This window comes from Taudactylus pleione, unplaced genomic scaffold (assembly GCF_031769625.1).
Source record: "Taudactylus pleione unplaced genomic scaffold, aTauple2 ptg000021l, whole genome shotgun sequence".
Taxonomy (NCBI): Eukaryota; Metazoa; Chordata; class Amphibia; order Anura; family Myobatrachidae; genus Taudactylus; species Taudactylus pleione.
This window is the reverse complement of record NW_028284423.1, coordinates 12,123,440-12,142,335: the sequence shown is the minus strand read 5'-3', so window position 1 is coordinate 12,142,335 and position 18,896 is coordinate 12,123,440. Positions and strand designations below refer to the sequence as shown.

Genomic DNA, 18,896 nt, shown 5'->3' with positions numbered 1-18,896 from the left:
CAGCACATATACATAGTTACTAGCATATTCCTTAGATGTGCCGGCACATATACACAGTAGTTACTAGCATATTCCTTAGATGTGCCGGCACATATACATAGTTACTAGCATATTCCTTAGATGTGTCGGCACATATACATAGTTACTAGCATATTCCTTAGATGTGCCGGCACATATACATAGTTACTAGCATATTCCTTAGATGTGCCGGCACATATACACAGTCGTTACTAGCATATTCCTTAGATGTGCCAGCACATATACATAGTTACTAGCATATTCCTTAGATGTGCCGGCACATATACATAGTTACTAGCATATTCCTTAGATGTGCCGGCACATATACATAGTTACTAGCATATTCCTTAGATGTTCCGGCACATATACATAGTTACTAGCATATTCCTTAGATGTGCCGGCAGCTTTGCAAATTGTAGAAAATGCATACAATAAAGGAAATAAAAAACAGTATTAATAAACCGGACAAGGCAGCAAGTATAGTTCCGTGTTTCACTAAGCAGATTAACGTTCCAAAACAGACTTACTTCTGCCTGGCCAATTATTAGATCTGCCCAAGTTTTCCACTGCGGGCACTTGTCCCGTTCTTCAAATGTAGCCTCGTTTGATCTCCAGCAGCACTGTTCATGATTAAACCAAAACGCAGACATACAAATCCCTTCCTTCAAATCCGCCATCCAGTCTGCAGCAATGTCTATCAGGCCTGCAAGGGCACCTGTAGGCATAAATCAGAATGTATTTCTATCACTACTACTTTGTAAGTTATACTAAATGTGATCCCATAACAAAACAAATATTCACCCACTTCTACAACAGCCTATATCTAGGCAAGTGATCAGGTTTATAGCTGCTTATCACCTGTACACCGCATTTAACATTAAGGGGGATTGTATATGGAGAAAGTAGAGGTAAATGGATCTTGAAGATACACAAGACCCCCAACCTCTTATTCAAATATCACAGATTATAGGGTATTGTATATTAATTTGCCAAGAACAGCAGATATTTATACAACACTTGTATGTCGCATTTACCTGATGCTAAACCAGTGAGTGTTACAACCAGCCATCCTGACCAGGCATCATAGAGACTTTTTGATAACTCCCATGCAGACTCTTTCTTCTTGCTGTTAATCTGGGGATAACACAAACACAATTGATATTCTATATAATTTATTTCCAGAAGGTACCCATTAGCTTTCAGGCTCCGCTTGGATGTAAAGCCTGCCTTGGTTGACCTACACTACAGTAACTAAAGGTGCATACACACAGGACGATTCGCTCCCCGAACGAAATCGTCCTATGTGTCCCCGACAGGGGTGTGCTCAGTGTCATTAACGACACGGACCACAAACACTGAATGAAATCAGGAACGATTTCATTCAGTGCCGGACACCTACCCTCATCACCGAACATGTTCAACCTGACAATATTGTCAGGTTGGACAGGAGGCTCGGGCGATGAACGGCAACTACCAACTACAAACGGGAGCGCGCTTTAGTAGTTATCGTTCATCATTTTGGAGCAGAAACTGGATGATTTTTTGAACGATAACGATATCGTCCTGTGTGTACGCACCTTTACACTACTGGCACATACTGGGATTTTATTTGCAGAGTCCTCTCACTACTGCAGGTACTGCCACGCTCCTGCACAGTAGCTGTGGTGTGTGCCAGTAATGAACAGTTTACAGGAGTGAAGAGTAACCAGGATGCAAGAGGGGGCAGGTACTGGGAAAGTAAGTACATAAACAGCACACTATCGCCACCACTATTTACTTATCTAGTTTGGACATGCTCTAAAACTAGACTAAAGTCAGATATATCGATAAAATGTCATAAATGTGGACATGGTGCAGGCCAAACTGGACGCTGAACTAGTCACTATGTCTGTGATAGTAGGATTGGCCAGCATAACTAATAACAATTAGGAACACAACTCAACAGGATTGAAGAGATTAGTCGATCACAGGGGTGTTATTACTCTTCCTGTGTATAATCAGAATGAAGAACACTGCAGCCAGCCACTCTCAGACGCCTTTACAGGGAGCAGATAATCTGCACTCAGCTAGGTAGCACATTTACTAACAATATCCTTCTGTCTAGGTATGAGAACTGTTACATATATAAATGTGAATGTCATTAGTAGCTACTTTATAGAAAACAACCTGTATTTTAGGTTTAATGCATTTTTAAAATGTAAAAAGTACAATTCTGCAGTTTGCGCTCATTGTACATATGTGTCCACACGCACCTATCCCCTAATTGCACCAGATAACCCTGTTTAGCGCACCGCACATTTTGCTATTTAGCCACGCCAAAGCACTAATTTTAAGTAACTAGTGCACTAAAAGAGAACAAAAGTGAGGAAAAGTACAATGGAGGAAAAAGTACACAATCTAGGGTAAAGAGGCAAAAGACAGGTCAGAGATATATATATATATATATATATATATATACACATACATATACACACACACACACATACACAGTCAGGTGCATAAATATTGGGACATTGACAGAATTTTCATATTTTGGCCTCTATTCACCACCACAATAGCTTTGAAATGAAACAAACAAGATGTGCTTTAACTGCAGGCTTTCAGATTTAATTTGAGGGTAATTACATCCAAATCAGGTGAACGGTGTAGGAATTACAACGGTTTCTATATGTGCCTCCCACTTTTTAAGGGGCCAAAAGTAATGGGACTATCAACTCAAAAGCTATTTCATGGACACGTGTGGACTATTCCCTCGTTATTTCATTATCAATTAAGCAGGTAAAAGGTCTGGAGTTGATTCTAGGTATGACATTTGCATTTTGAATCAGTTGCTGTTGACTCTCAATATGAGATCCAAAGTGCTGCCACTATCAGTGAAGCAAGCCATCATTAGGCTGAAAAATCAAAACAAACCCATCAGAGAGATAGCGAAAACATTAGGTGTGGCCAAATCAACTGTTTGGAACATTCTTAAAAAGAAAGAACACATTGGAGAGCTCAGCAACGCCAAAAGACCCAGAAGACCACGGAAAACAACTGTGGTTGATGACAGAAGAATTATATCCCTGGTGAAGAAAAACCCCTTCACAACAGTTGGCCAAATCAAGAACACTCTCCAGGAGGTAGGTGTATATGTGTCAAAGTCAACAATCAAGAGAAGACTTCACAAGAGTGAATATAGAGGGTTCACCACAAGATGTAAACCATTGGTGAGCCTCAAAAACAGGAAGACCAGATTAGAGTTTGCCAAACAACATCTAAAAAAGCCATTACAGTTCTGGAACAACATCCTATGGACAGATGAGACACAGATCAACTTGTACCAGAGTGATGGGAAGAGAAGAGTATGGAGAAGGAAAGGAACTGCTCATGATCCAAAACATACCACCTCATCAGTGAAGCATGGTGGTGGTAGTGTCATGGCGTGGGCATGTATGGCTGCCAATAGAACTGGTTCCCTTGTATTTATTGATGATGTGACTGCTGACAAGAGCAGCAGAATGAATTCTGAAGTGTTTCGGGCAATATTATATGCTCATATTCAGTCAAATGCTTCACAGTGCAAATGGACAATGGCCCGAAGCATACTGCAAAAATAACCAAAGAGTTTTTTAAGGCTAAAAAGTGGAATCTTATGCAATGGCCAAATCAATCCCCTGACCTGAATTCGATTGAGCATGCATTTCACTTGATGAAGACAAAACTGAAGGGAAAATGCCCCAAGAACAAGCAGGAACTGAAGACATTTGCAGTGGAGGCCTGGCAGAGCATCACCAGGGATGAAACCCAGTGTCTGGTGATGTCTATGCGTTCCAGACTTCAGGCTGTAATTGCTTGCAAAGGATTCGCAAGAAAGTATTAAAAAGTGAAAGTTAGATTTAGGATTGTTTAGTTTGTCCCATTACTTTTGGCCCCTTAAAAAGTGGGAGGCACATATAGAAACCGTTGTAATTCCTACACTGTTCACCTGATTTGGATGTAATTCCCTCAAATTAAATCTGAAAGTCTGTATTTAAAGCACATCTTGTTTGTTTCATTTCAAAGCCATTATGGTGCTGAATAGAGGCCAAAATATGAAAATTCTGTCAATGTCCCAATATTTATGCACCTGACTGTATATACACACACACACACACATTATATATTATATATATATACACATATATACATACATAATACACACACAAAATGTCCTGACTAACTCAAACACCCAGCCCAAACCCCTGGACCTAGAAACATGTGATTCGAGGAGTATATGCCTTCCTTGATATAGGCATCCACTAAGCAGGGAATTTTCAAAATTCAACTCCTTAGGGGGTGATGTTTCCTCCCCTGTGCATTATCCTCACTGACTGATCAACGCCCTGCCCAAACCCTTACAAACATGAAATTTGGGGAGTATATTCCTTCCATGACGTAAGCACTCACTAAGGAGGGATTTATTGAAATTTGACCCCTTAAGGCAGAGGTTCTCAAACTCAGTCCTCAGGATCCCACACAGTTCACAATCCCACACAGTTCAGGTTTTCCAGGTCACCCAGCAGGTGCAGAGGTGTATTCATTACTCATTGACACATTTTAAAGGATCCACAGGTGGATATAATTAATTTAACTTTTTATTCTGTGAGGAGACGTGGAAAACATGCACTGTTTGGGATCCTGAGGACAGAGTTTGAGAACCTGTGCCTTAAGGGGTGAAAAGTGGTAAAAATGTTCCTCTTGGCCGAGGTCATTGTGTGACAAAGCAACATGTACCAAGTGCTGTGGGACTGTAAGCTCATTGTCTGGATGGAGTGGTGGCTCTAGACGCTGGGCTGCAGCGCAGTCCAATATTCAATTAGGGGAGCCACACCAACTGCCAGTGATGTTTGGCAGCGTTTGGGGTGACACTTGGTGTGGCTCCCCTATATGAATATTGGATTGCTCTGCAGTCCCACCTCTGGGCTCGACACTGCTAAGTACTTAACACTAGGTTTTTTCCATTTGGATACTTTGCTTGCTTTGGATGAGAATGAGTGTCTGAGGGTGGCTAGAAGGGTAGAACAGGACATGGGGAGAAGAGGAGGAATCGGTGAGGGAACGGCGCGGCGATGTATTAGAACAGGGGTTCTCAAACTCGGTCCTCAGGACCCCACAAATGTCACATTTTCCAGATCACCTAGCAGGAGCACAGTTGTAGTCATTACTCACTGACAAATTTTAAAAGATCCACAGGTGGAGCTAATTATTTCACTTGTGATTCTGTGAGGAGACCTGGAAAACATGCACTGTTTGGGGTCCTGAGGACAGAGTTTGAGAACCTGTGTATTAGAAGATAAAGGGATAGGTTCTATGCCTTTGTACATATGTGTATTTTTTTGTTCCTAATGCCAAAAAAAATGTTTGCAAAAAACCCCCCCCCAAAAAACAGCTTAATTTACTTATACTAGCACGCTACTTTACACCACAGGCATAAAAATATGAGATATGGTAAGAACTTACCTTTGTTATCTCTATTTCTCCGAAGTCCACAGGGTTCTACAGGATACCTTGGGGTATAGGTGATGAGGTCAGGCATCGGGCACCATAGAGTTAAGTTTTCAGCCTCCCAGGATGCACTAGGGTCCCCCTCCTATACCCCGCCCCCGAGCCAAGGCATCTCAGTTACGTACCAAGCCATAGGCCAGAGGAGGAGAAGGAAGAGAGAGAAGAAAGATCTGGACACACACAAGAATCACATTCTCACCAGAGGGAGACAGAAAAAAATGGTGACCAGAGTAAAGCTCATCTGCAGCACAGGTGCGACGGGGTGGGAGTCCTGTGGAACCCTATGGACTTCGTAGAAATAGAGATAAAGGTAAGTTCTTACCATATCTCATTTTTTCTACATCAGGGTCCATAGGGTATCCACAGGATACCTTTGGGATGTCCCAAAGCAGTATCCTTTAAGGGTGGGGACGCTCCTGTGCTGAAAGGAGAATCCGCCGCCCGAAGGAAGCATCCTGAGAGGAAAAGGTGTCAAAAGCGTAATACCTCACAAAGGTATGGACAGAGGACCACGTGGCAGCCTTGCAGATCTGGACTGCAGAGGCACCAAGTCGAGCTGCCTACGAAGGACCCACAGACCCAATGGAATGTGCCCTCACAGAGGATGGAACCAGAAGGCCTGCATGAAGATAAAGCTTCTGAAATAGCCATACGAATCCAACCTGCCAAAGTTTGCTTTGAAGCAGGCCAACCCTTTTTACGGAAGCCATAGAGGACAAACAAGGCGTCCGACTTCCTAAAAGAAGAAGTGCGGTCAATATAAATCCTTAAGGCCCGCACAATTTCCAAAGTGGCCTCACCCACTGAAAGATCAGGTGAGTTAAAAGCCGGCACAACGATTTCCTCGTTGATGTGGAAACTTGAAACCACTTTAGGAAGGAATCCAGGACGAGTGCGCAGCACCGCCCTGTTCCTATGAAAAATCAGAAAAGGGGGTCTACAGGAGAGAGCCCCAAAGTCAGAAACACGTCTGGCCGAAGCAATGGCCAGAAGGAATATTGTTTTAGCTGTAAGCCATTTAAGGTCCACTGAGCCCAGTGGTTCAAACGGCGGTCCCTGGAGAGCTCTCAGGACCACCGCCAAATCCCAAGGAGCCACCGGTGGAACAAAAGGTGGCTGAATGCGAAGAACACCCTGCATAAAGGTGCGCACATCAGGGAGCGCAGCAATCCTAAGATGGAACCAGACTGACAGGGCAGACACCGGGTGAAGACAAGGACCCTGTGATAGCAGGTCCGGTCACAGCGGCAACCGCAGAGGAATGTCCACGGACAGACTCTGGAGGTCCGAGAACTAGTGCCACCTGGATCACTCGGGAGCTATCAACAGCAGTGTACCCCCTTCCTGTTTGAATTTCCGGATTACCCGCGGAAGAAGGGAAAACTGAGGAAAGAGGTAGGCAAACTGGAACGTCCATTGGACGGACAGAGCATCCACCAGAGACGCCTTTTCGTCTCTTGTTCGAGACCCGTACACCGGCAACTTGTTGTTGTGCCGGGACGCCATGAGGTCTATCTCTGGAAGACCCCACCTGTCCACCAGAAGTTGAAAGACGTCCTGGTGCAAAGACCATTCTCCCAGAGTGAGGCCCGGGCCGTCAGGCCGCAGGTTTGTCATCTGACTTCGGGGCTGGACGTCTGGTAATCCAGGCCTGTTTCCTGGGCTTGGCCGATTTCTTGGGCCCAGCCTGTCGGGGAAAAGACTGTGCTTTAGGCCTACCCTGGGCCCTGTAAGGCCGAAAGGACGACTACCAGAACTTGAAGGGACTGCAGCAGACGGGAGACATGCAGATTTGGCTGCTGCCAGCGTAGCTACAATTTTGTCCAGATCCGGACCAAATAGGACTTCTCCATTAAAAGGCAAATCTTCTAAGCCCTTTTTGGAATCAGCGTCCGCTTTCCAAGATCGCAACCATAAGGTGCGACAAGCAGCAACAGCTGCAGAAGAAATCCTAGAGGTGATAATACTGATATCCAAGGCCGCTTCATTGATGTAAGTGGCCGAATCCCGGAGATTGCCCACCAACTCGGCCTGTTCAGCCGAACAGTCAGAGTCCAAAGACACCTCCAAACTATCAGCCCAGCGCTCCATAGCCCTGGCTACCCAACACATGGCCATAGCCGGTCGGGACGCCCCCCCCCCCACAAGGGAATAAATGGACTTTAGGCAGATTTCCACCTTGCGGTCCGCAGCATCCTTCAAGGAGGACATGGAAGGCATGGGCAAAGTGGCACTTCTGACTAGGCGTGTCACATGAGAATCCACCTGTGGAGGGGATTCCCACTTAGAAAAATAATTGTCAGCAAACGGATAAGCCACGGCCAAGAGCCTCTGAGGCTGATACCGTTTACTGGGGTGTTTCCACACCTCCTCTAAATGGTCTACTAACTGACCAGAAAGAGGAAACACTGTGGTGTCACCCTTAATATCCTTGAAAAAGGCATATTTGGATTTGAACACCGGAGGATCATCATCCTCAATAACTAAAGCCGTGCGGACTGCCCGAATAAGGCCAGGAATATAAACCTTTGACTTAGCGTCCGACTCTTTAGCACGAAGAGGTTCCTGGTCAGATAGATCCAGAATCTCCCCATCATCGGACGTCACGTCGTCATCCTCATAAGGAGCAGACAGAGACGCCACAGGCCGCTTATGTGGTCGCAACACAGACTCCCCTTGTAACACCTCCGACAAATGCTGTACTGAATTTGTCAGAGAATTAACCGACGCAGGCTCCTGTGAAACCTGGGGAGGGGAAATAGGGAGACTGTGGGGTACCATCAGTTGTCTCGGGAAACCCTGCACGACACCACTGACTGCTGGGATAATCCCATCTGGGAAAACACAGGTGGCGGAGCTAACTGGCCCACTAAGGTTGTAAGCGCCTTAGCGAAACAAGCCCAGGGAGGTTCCTGTACCGAAGCCGTGACAGTAATTGGCCGCGCCAATAAATAACACAGCCCCTCCGCGTTACCCTCCCCCTCCGCTATTGCTACATTGCACTTAGTACACATAAGCTGGAGAGGAAATTCACTCTCAGACATGATGGTAAGTATGTGACCCCTCTCACTGATACTTGTTAGTATAGTGAGAGAAACACCCTGCAATCACCGCACCGCAAGGGCTTTAGCAGAGTAAGAGCAGGGACAGTAAAATGGCTGACAGTAGAAAGTGAAAGTACAGGCAGCAGCGCTAGCAGAAGTCACATACAATGCAGAAGAATCAATTCCCTGCACTATCAGCGCTGTTTCTCAACTACAAAGACACAGAGTCTGGTAGGACACAGCGCTGCATACACTGACCTTAAGCCAACGGAGGAGAGGTATGCCGGGAGACCTAGACCGCGATGCCACCGATCACAGCTTCCAGCAGCGTTCACCATGCAAAGATTGCCACCGAGGAGCAGAGAGGAGGCCGGCCTGGTGGAGGAGCGCTGCCACAGGACCAATCGGCAGCGCAGAGAGGGCTGTGTGCAGCGCGGGAGACGCCAGCTGTATACAGGGAAGGCGCGCTCCCCTGGCATGCAATTAACCCCTGGAACGCCGCAGCGCTTGCCGCTCAGCTGCGGCCCGCTGTCCCAGGGGGATAGTGGAAGCACAGGTTAGAACCTGGCTCCACGCTGCAGCCAGTCCCCAGGGAGCCCCCTGCCTGGGGACTGTGGACCATGCTCTCAGCAGGGACCCACGGCAGGACCCCCACTGCTTACCTGCTCCCCTTGAATCCGGCCATGGTCCGAAGCATCTGGGGTAACCGCTAGCCGTGACCCCAGATACTTACCAGCATCCCCGGATCAGTACTGGTGTTCTGGTACCGGCGGGGTGTAGGGGAGACGGCATGGACGTCAGCAGTGACTGTCCATGCTGTACTCCCAGATGTGCAGCCACAGCTGCCTTGAAGAAACTTCAGAGGCTATTCTTAGCACCCCTCTAAACATGTGCTCTGACTCCGAGCCGGGCACCAACGAAACTGAGATGCCTTGGCTCGGGGGCGGGGTATAGGAGGGGGACCCTAGTGCATCCTGGGAGGCTGAAAACTTAACTCTATGGTGCCCGATGCCTGACGTCATCACCTATTCCCCAAGGTAACCTGTGGATACCCTATGGACCCTGATGTAGAGCTAAACTAATGGTACATATACACGAGACGATCGTCAGCGATAACGATATATCGCTGAACGATCTCCCGGGTGTGCTGGATGATCGATATCGATCATCCCAGCACGACACCAACAACAGGCCAGCGACCCACGATCAACGGTCGCGGGTTCCTATGTAACCTGGTCGATATCGACCAGGTTGGCCTGCATGCAGGGGCGATGGACGATATATTGTTATCCTCCATACGTGACTGTGCATCACAGGTCATTGGTAGGTTGTAATTCACCAAAAAATGCACAATATGATCGATATCGTTATCATGCATTTTTATTCTACCGTGTGTACGCACCATAAGCATACAAGTTAAATTAAGATGGTATGAAGGAAATGAAAGTATCTAAGGCCTACCCGTGTGAAACCTGGTACATCAACTAGTATAATATTAAGACTTTATCCCAATTCCTTTGAAACAAAAAAAATTTAAAATACTACTCCTAAATACGAAGTGCACTGTATGCAAACTAATGGGGGAATTCAAATAGCCACAAAAATTTAAAGTGTGCTAATTGATCTCCCGGGGCTATTCCATTAGCTCTGAAGGCAGCCAGCACGCTGCACTTAACTGGGATAAGTAGCAGGTTAACGAGTGAAGAGACCCTGTTAAAGCATAGGTCTGTGATTCTATGTGCAAACGCCAGTTAACGCGTTACTTCAACTGGCGGTAAAAAGGGTCACTGGTGAAAAAGGGGCTACAATTGAACAGACTCAGACGTTACAGCCCGAGGCTACCACCCTTTTTCACCCACATTAAGCAGGGCTAATTGAATTCAGCCCAAAGATGCAAACATGAGAAAAAAAAAAAACATTGAAACATTGAGGTAAAAGTGTAAAGCACAGGAATCACGGCAGGCATCCTGAGACATATGGCGCAAAAAGGATAGCTGTATGAGGACACATCTGTATTTCCTTTGTGTACAATACAAAAACTAAAAAAAAAAAAAACACATTTATACTTTATACAGTATATGAAGCCACTGTAAAACAAAATCCCAGAGCATGCCACAGGTGAGTAATGCTGGGTACACACTGGTTAATATTGTGCGTGCCGGCTGGCCAGTGTGTACCAGCGATATGTCTGAACGACGTTGTTCAGTCATACAGCGGCACCTGTGCTGCCCAGCTGATGGCAGATATATCTGCTCATCATGCTGTGTGTACCGGCGGCTAGCTGACCGCCCGTACACTTGCAGCGGCAGCCGTGGGGAGGGGGTCGCGGAACGACCCCCGGCCAAATGATGGTTGTTCAGTGTGTATGAACAACTATCATCTGCATATATATCGGTTAGGTAGGTGTGTACCCAGCTTTAGATTTTTGTTAAGATAATGTGCAGCTACTCCTAACAAAGCAGTGGGTAAAAATAGATTAATAGTTGCTCATTTAAAATGTGAGTAGGAAGCTTCAATAATTTCAAGGATAATTCTATTTTAGAATTTCTTTGGAGGAATTGCTGAGCATAATTCTTCATTACATCTACAATCCACTTTTCTGAGAAAGGAGATTCAAAAACAAAAGTAGTTTACTTATCACTAGAAAAATGTCAGGGTACACGTGTGAGACAAGCCCACACAGTGATAAAGGCTTGAGTTCTTGTTTCCCCATAGTGCAGGGTCCTGGGACGCTTTAGAAGCACATTAATTCATGGACTGTCTCATGGGGGAATGGTGTTACTTCTAGAATCTGTGCTAACAACTTAAGGTGACCTAACAGTAATGACACAGTGTCTTTCATTTTGGCAGGCACCAGTATTGTACCACACTATTCCCTCCTTGGAACAAGATGACAGATGCTATAAAGGAAATAAACAGCAAACTAGAAGATGTAATCTGGTTATATACCCGCCTGTGACGCTCCCGGTCTTTGCATTTCTCTCGCACCCAATCAATGGTATGGAAATCATCATAAGTGCCAACTCCTGGAATAGGCTCATCCAACAAGTCCAGCAAGTGGGTTGTGCTGTTGATGGCTCCACCGTTTGTCATAGTGTAATGTGTTCCTGAGAAGGAATTCAGAGAGGAGGTGGTCAGTATTTATAGCACCGCTAAAACTTGCCATGGTCAATAATATAGACAATCTGATTTCAAAATTAGAAAGTGAAAAAAAAATAAAAATACGGAAATAAAATGTTATTTATCTTCGCATATAGCCCAATATTTTCTGCATAACAGAGCAGGCAATTTAGTTAATTAGTGTTTTTGAAAAAAAAAAAAATACATCAGCGATAACTGAGCACTCACCAAAAATACTGTAACTACAGTATTTTTAAAAATCATACATTCCGATTATTGACATAAATAAAATAATTTAATGAAATCAGACATTTTAAGTGGAGGAGAGAGCTAATATATTATATATAATTGAACTCCACAGCACAGAAAACTCATTTGTTAGTGATGAAATAACTCTGTCCTTTAAAGTTCTGTTCACATAATGCAAAAACTCAACCATTATTGCACGTCCATAGATCCAAAATGAGCCATAAAATGGGGAGGAATTCAATTAGCCGCTATAATTTACTATGGGCTAATTTATCCCCCAGGGCTATTCACTTAGCCCCGAAGGAAGCCTGCACTTAACACTTTTTTCGTGTCTGAGCAGACCCGAAATGATATACGCAATAATTAGCCTGTTAACAGGTGCAAACAGTGGGTTAGCACATAGGTCCAGGAACTTTTCAGATTCTGGGGGAGATGTATGAAACCCAGAAGCGGTATCAGCGCATGTTATGTGCGCTGATACCACTTCTCCCCGATGTATAATCGGGGGTCTGGGCGGTAAATGACAGGGACGCTATGTGCCCGTCATTATCGGCGCTATCTACAAGATAGCAGCGCCGATAGCCTAGGCCATGTACGAACGGTCATATCGCCTGACCGTTCAACCCGCTGTAGCTGTCGTCTTGGCGCTAGCCTATCCCCACAGCAGGGACAGCGCTGTCCCTGCTGCGGCGGCTGCCAGCTCCAGGCGGCACGCGGGGATCTTGCGATACTTGCGAGATCCCGCGCATGCTCAGTGGAGCCGCCCGGCACTGACACACAGTGCATCAGCACTAGGCTGATGCGCTGTAGTCTCTAGTGGGTAGAGCCGGAGGGGGGAGTTAACGCTCCACCTCTCCGGCCGAAGAGATGTTCATACATCTCATCGGTAGTGCTGCCTGCTTCGCCTCGGTAAAGAGGCGAAGCGGGAAGCATTATAGCGGCACGTTAAGTGCCGCTATAATGCATCTACCCCTCTGTGTGTTATCGCCAGAGAACAGAAAATTTATCAGGCGAGAAAAAGGGTCTGTAATTGTGGGTTCCAGCCTGAGGCTACCATTTTTTTTTACCCCCAATAAATTATTGGGGCTAACTGAATTCTCCACCCCCCTATATTTTAGAAACATTTAATATTCCTATCACAACTATGGAAAGTACTGAGTGTGCAATGTAAAATCGATTCATTAAGCCTCTACAGTACTAGATCCATGAGCAATTACAGAAAGCTGTGCATAAATCCAAGGTGCAAAAAAGAGTAACATGACTGGCTCAAAAGCCCGTACACTACACTACAGTACATATAGGAAGACTGTGTTATACCTCTCCACTCCTCTCTGGTACCTGACATTTCAGAAAATTATATGAGGAGTTTGTAATAAAGCCAATATGTAGCCCAAGGTGTACAATAGTTTTAATTTATTATAGCAGTTTAGTTCGGGATCGAACTAAATACAGCTAGACGCATGTCCGGCATTTCGAATCCCGACGCTGGAACACCGGCAGTGAAGATCCCGGCAGGAAAGTATTTTCTCTATTTGCCAACCTAACCCCCCCCCCACCCTCCCTTAGGGGTGCCCAACTATAACCTCCCCCCCAAGTGCCAAAACCTAGCCCACCCCTTGCCCGCAGCCTAAACCTAAGTCTCCCGGGGGGTGCCTAACCCTTACCCCCCCTTCCCCTAGCCCAAACCTAACCCTCCCAGGGGGGTGCCTAACCCTAAGTCCCCCCCAGGGAGCCCCTAACCTAACCCTCCCCCCCTTCAACTGGTATGCCGGGTGTCGGTCTCCCGGCGTAGGTAAAATGACAGGCGTCAGGATCTCAACTCCTGTCATTAAACCCCTACTGGGATTAGACAGTCGGGAAGCCGGCTGTCAGCATTTCGACCGTCGGCTTCCTGACTGCATCCAGTTTAGTCTCTCAATGCATATTTTGATTGTGTTTTCTCTCCCGGTCATACTGAAGGGGTCAGTGATTTTCAACGTGGCACCGTCATACAATACCAACAAGTCAGATTGCCAAATCTCTGTCTAGCTTGAAGCTGCTCCAGTTGAATGTTAGATAATTAATTTTTTTAATAACGTTTTAATAACTGCATCAAAAAAATGCAAAAGGTATTAAAAGCCTTGAAGAACCAACAGACATCACTCCTGTATAAATAGGCGTGCATTGCAGGAATAACCGTTAGTCTGTCAAGCAAAGTAATAACAGGATATACTGGATAACGTTTATGCTATACGACAGATCGGGTGCACAAGTTTTAGATAAAGAGGGAATGGGCAAGTTGGGAACATATGAGGTAAGAAACATAGGAAGCATATGGGGAACCTCTTCAGTGAAGAACTGATACAGCAAGGTGGGGACAATAAGTGGAACACCTAATCTGGATAGTATGAATTTAGCCAAATAGAACTAAATGCTGCATGTGGCGCTCTATATTACTATTGACGGGCAGCTTTCTTAAAAGAAGGCATGTTCATGCCATTCAACAACAGAAGATTACAAAGGAAAGGTAGTACAATCTCGAACAATAATACCAGTTTCTTAGTATTAAAAATATATATATTTGACTAACACAATTTGATAAAAAAAAAAAAAAAGTAAATGAACATAAAGAAAATAGGAAAATAGGTAAAACACACACAAACATAAGCACTAGTACACTTCTTAATACATGAATCTATCTAAATGTGTTATATTATAATGGAAGACAGCTTCTGCAATATAATTCACTTCAGAACGTATAGGAATAAATTATAATCCAGTAATGAATATCTGTGAGGCTCTAAAATAGGTATATGCCGGAATGTGTATAAAGGAACAGTCTCACTGCTGAAGATTTAAATGTCCTCCAAGTATAATCAAGTGCCATTGAGCTGATGGTATAGAAACCAAAAGGATTACTGTCTGCATGTGGGAAAGGTGCTGTTGAGGAATGAAGAGGTCAGCGGAGAGGCTGTGATGTGAGGCCCACCATACGATATCTCTTTTGTGATGTGGTACACAGGAGTGTGAGATCAGCACTTCTGCCTGTGGTTCTGCCTGCCGGGAGGAACTAACCAACAGGAACACGAGTGTCCTCAATAGAGCCAATATCAGTGTAGAATGTTTGGGCCATCAAAGAGAGGTCTGATGGCTGTTTGAGTAGGACAATGCCCTATGCACAAAGCAAGGTCCTTCAAAAGATGGTTTTGACACTTTGACCACTATATATATATATATATATATATACACAACTGTTTTCTTTCTAGCTTGTCCTCATCTTAGATTGACAAGTTTAATCAACCAAAACCTCATAAGACTCATAAATCATGAGTCTGTCAGACAGATATAAAAAAAAACAAAAAAAAACCAGGAATGTCCAGGAACTATGCGAGCAGTATATCCCAAGAACTACAGCTAACCTGGTGGTGATACACAAAGATAGGGTTGAAAGCCTAGAGCGAGATATAATGGTGACCCAAAACAAGGGCTGGATATGCCAAGCATACACAGCTGATAGCAGAGACATGTGTCCCCATCTGATCACTGCTTTCCAATGTTACCCACCAAATTACTTTTTTTTTTAGGAAGGAAGGTATGGATTTAGTATTATTTACATATAGCATGGAAACCCCCATTAGCCCTTTATATAATGTACTTGGAGGTGTATATGTGGTCATCAACTCTGCTGTGCAGTATTATATGAGTGAAAGCATTTTTTCTTTTTCAAACTAGTGACTAATCATATTACATCATTTATTTGGTATAGTAACATATTATACAGCAACTGCCTTATTTTCTCAAATACATGTACAAGTACTGATGAATTAAATTAATATAATGGTTTTGTAGGCCATGTATAAAATGTTTAGAACAATCTATAAATCCTTCATTGACATGAATAATTTTTAGATGGCTTTAGTACTTCTGGATTTCTATTAGCCATACACAGTTTATTAGGCTACTGGAATGCTTATACTGGATTTATAGATGCACTTGTTACAGTACCTGGAGAGCTTAGGGCAACACCAAGGGCTATATACTTACTATAATTGAGTGGATGACATATGGGCTGATTCACGGAGCGAAGCAAATAAAACCATGTTGCACTGCAGGTGAAGCAGAAAAAATGAGCAGAGATTAAAGCTGGGTATACAACGATCAGACAGGCGACAGGCCAACATATCAGGCGTCTGGTACACATAAGATGATCCGATGCCCGACCACCCCGATGTCAGCCCCTGCCGCATCCCGCTGCATGGGGTCGTCAGTCGCATCGTTAGATTAAGCTGCATGTAGGAACAACCTGACGAGGAGACTGACGACCTAACAGGAGCACGCATGGCGTAACAGAGCGTACCCAGACGATATTGACAATATTGGCCTATTCAATTAGGCGGCAAAAACGGTCGAGTTTGTCGGCAGCTGAGAAATGGGCAGCTTTTCGCCTAAAAAAAAAAAAAGGCTAAAATTGCCCGTTTTTCGCCAAAAACAGGCGAAAAAGTTATCTACATCTCAAACCAGGAATAAAAAAAACTGCAAAATCCCTATTTTTGCCTAAAAATGTGGGGATTTCTTTCGGAAGCATTTGGACACCCTCCCTAATGATAAATTACCCCAAACATAGGGCCTGATTCAGACCCGCTCGCAAGCGGGTCGATGTCGGCCAAGTGCGCATGTGCACGACGGAGGCAGCTCCGTCGTGCGCATGCGCGAGACCCAAATAACGACGGCCAAGCAGTTGTTATGGGTCTCGCACCAAAGGGGACGTGCAGTCGATGGTGATTGACAGCACGCCCCCTTTGGTGGGCGTGCCGGAGGCGTAGCTGCCCAGACGGAGGCGTTCCCATGGGAACACCTACCGTCTGGGGCCGGCCCCACTGACAACACTAGTGGTGTCAGTGGGAGTGCTTTTGGCTCTGATAGAGCCAAAAGCACTCCAGGGCTTGCAGCAGACGAGACCCTACCACAAAACAATATAACCTTTACCATGGATTGCTATTCACTGTTTTTTAGCGTGTTTCTGTGAAATGTAATTTCGTCTGGCAAACTTGTTTTGCTGATGACAACAATAAATACAATACAATACAATACAATATTCAGCCTCCTTATTCACTTGGCCTAAACGACAGTGAGTCATAGAAATGCTTCAGTAAGTTTATTAATTCCTTATTTAATTAATAGTCTGCACACTCACGAAAGTTCTTAGGCAACGGTAATGCAGTTACTGAAATGAAGGATCTGTGTTAAAGCTGAGGCTTTAAAAGGGAGTTCAGTTATAGTTTTTTTGTGTTGACCTGTCAGTTAAGTCAACCAGGTAGTTATTTTAGACTGCCAATATGTAAACTTTATATTTTCCATTGAGTGGAACAGTCGCTCACTTTAAGACTTAAAGCCCTACATATTAATAATCATGGAACGGTCACGATTATTAAGGTTCCATATTGTGGTGGTTATTTTTAATGAAAATATCCCCGCTGTGTACCAAAGGGAACTTGCAGGAATAGCGGTTGTGGTAAACGCTGTCCCTGTGAGTTATATCCCCAGTATATTGTAGAAGTATTTCACTTCTGGGGAGGCAGACACTGCCCATGTGCACAGTGTCAGCTTCCACCACCGACCAGAGGCTGCGGGAGAGATTGGAAGATCTGTCTCCTGCCAGTTAGTCTTCATAGGCTTAAAGCAGTTTACACCATCTTAAGTTGGTGTAAACCAGGCCTGGCAAACCTGTGGCTCTCCAGCTGTTGTGAAACTACAAATACCAGCTGCTCAGGGGGAGGGCATGCTGGGACTTTTCATAACAGCTGAAGAGACACAGGTTGTCCAGGCCTGCTGTAAACTAATAGGGCCAAACTCCCAAAAACCTCACTTTTGGGAGTTTGGTACATATGGTTCAGATCGTAGTCCTCACTGAGAATAATGGGAACTGTGATCTGCAGTGCTAATTAGCACTCTGCCGGTGATTTCTGTGAAATCTTCTGCTTTGTGCTATTAGTACATTGCAGCAATTCATAAAATTATGCAGAAACTGCAGTTTCTACATAATTTTAAGAACAAAAAGCTCAATACTTCTGAGGCACCGGGTATCCGGCCTGAGCCCCAGCCCTTGTGACCGGTAAAGGAAGGAAGCTAGCATTAAGCTGCATTAGTAGAACTTCACTGCACATGTCCTTATATGAACAGGCAACCAGAATTATATAATAGGGTTGGGTACGGGATACCGGCGCTTAGGATTCCGGTGGTCAAAATACAGACTCCAGCATCCAGACAGGGTTAGGATACCGAAACCTGTCTATTGGTATTCTAACCCTTCCCCTACACCTCCCTCTCCACACCCTGAAACTAACCTCCCCCCCTTAGTGTATGTGCCTAACCCTCCCTGCCTAGTGCCTGTGCCTAATCCAAACTGTCCCTGCCTAGTACCCAACTCTAACCCTCCCTGTCCACCCACTACTTGCCTTCAAGATGCCGGCACCAGAATTCTGACAGGCGTCAGAAGTCCGGCACCGGTATTCTAAGCATCAGCATCCCATTTGCCGGGATTGTGACTACATCCCATATATTAATAAAGATTAGGTCAAAAGATTTCAATGGGGCCATTTTTTAGCACAAACAGTTATGACAAAAAAATACAAAATACCCAGAGTGGGTTCACTCTATTTTCATCATCTTGCCCTGTTACTTATCAGGTGTTGCATTAGTGTAGTAATAGTGTAGGCTAGAATGCACTAATAGAGAATAATATACAGATATAGTTATGCTTAACGCATAAGCAAATGAAGGACCTTGTACCAATTAAAACAAGTAAATGTATTGCAGGAGACACATATTACAACCATTAATCCAGCATACATATCCATGCTGGGACGGAGCGTTAGGTTTAGGGAGTGTAGCAGGGTTAGGCACCCCCGGGGTAGGTTAGGCAACCCCCTGGGAGGGTTAGGTTTAGGGTGCGGGAAGGGG

General features: G+C 44.8%; 1 protein-coding gene across 5 annotated transcripts in view; it reads right to left on the bottom strand.

Annotated features, from left to right (window-relative positions):
• Positions 1-18,896, bottom strand: part of CLCN3 (Cl-/H+ antiporter 3) — a 141,100-nt gene that overhangs the window by 32,094 nt on the left and 90,110 nt on the right. For all 5 annotated transcript variants that reach the window (XM_088448455.1, XM_088448458.1, XM_088448456.1 and 2 more), the window contains 3 exons: positions 11,538-11,695; positions 1,053-1,152; positions 546-733 (listed from right to left, as the gene is read on the bottom strand). In XM_088448455.1, coding sequence (XP_088304581.1) covers positions 546-733; positions 1,053-1,152; positions 11,538-11,695 — 446 coding nt within the window. The remainder of the gene's footprint in view (positions 1-545; positions 734-1,052; positions 1,153-11,537; positions 11,696-18,896) is intronic.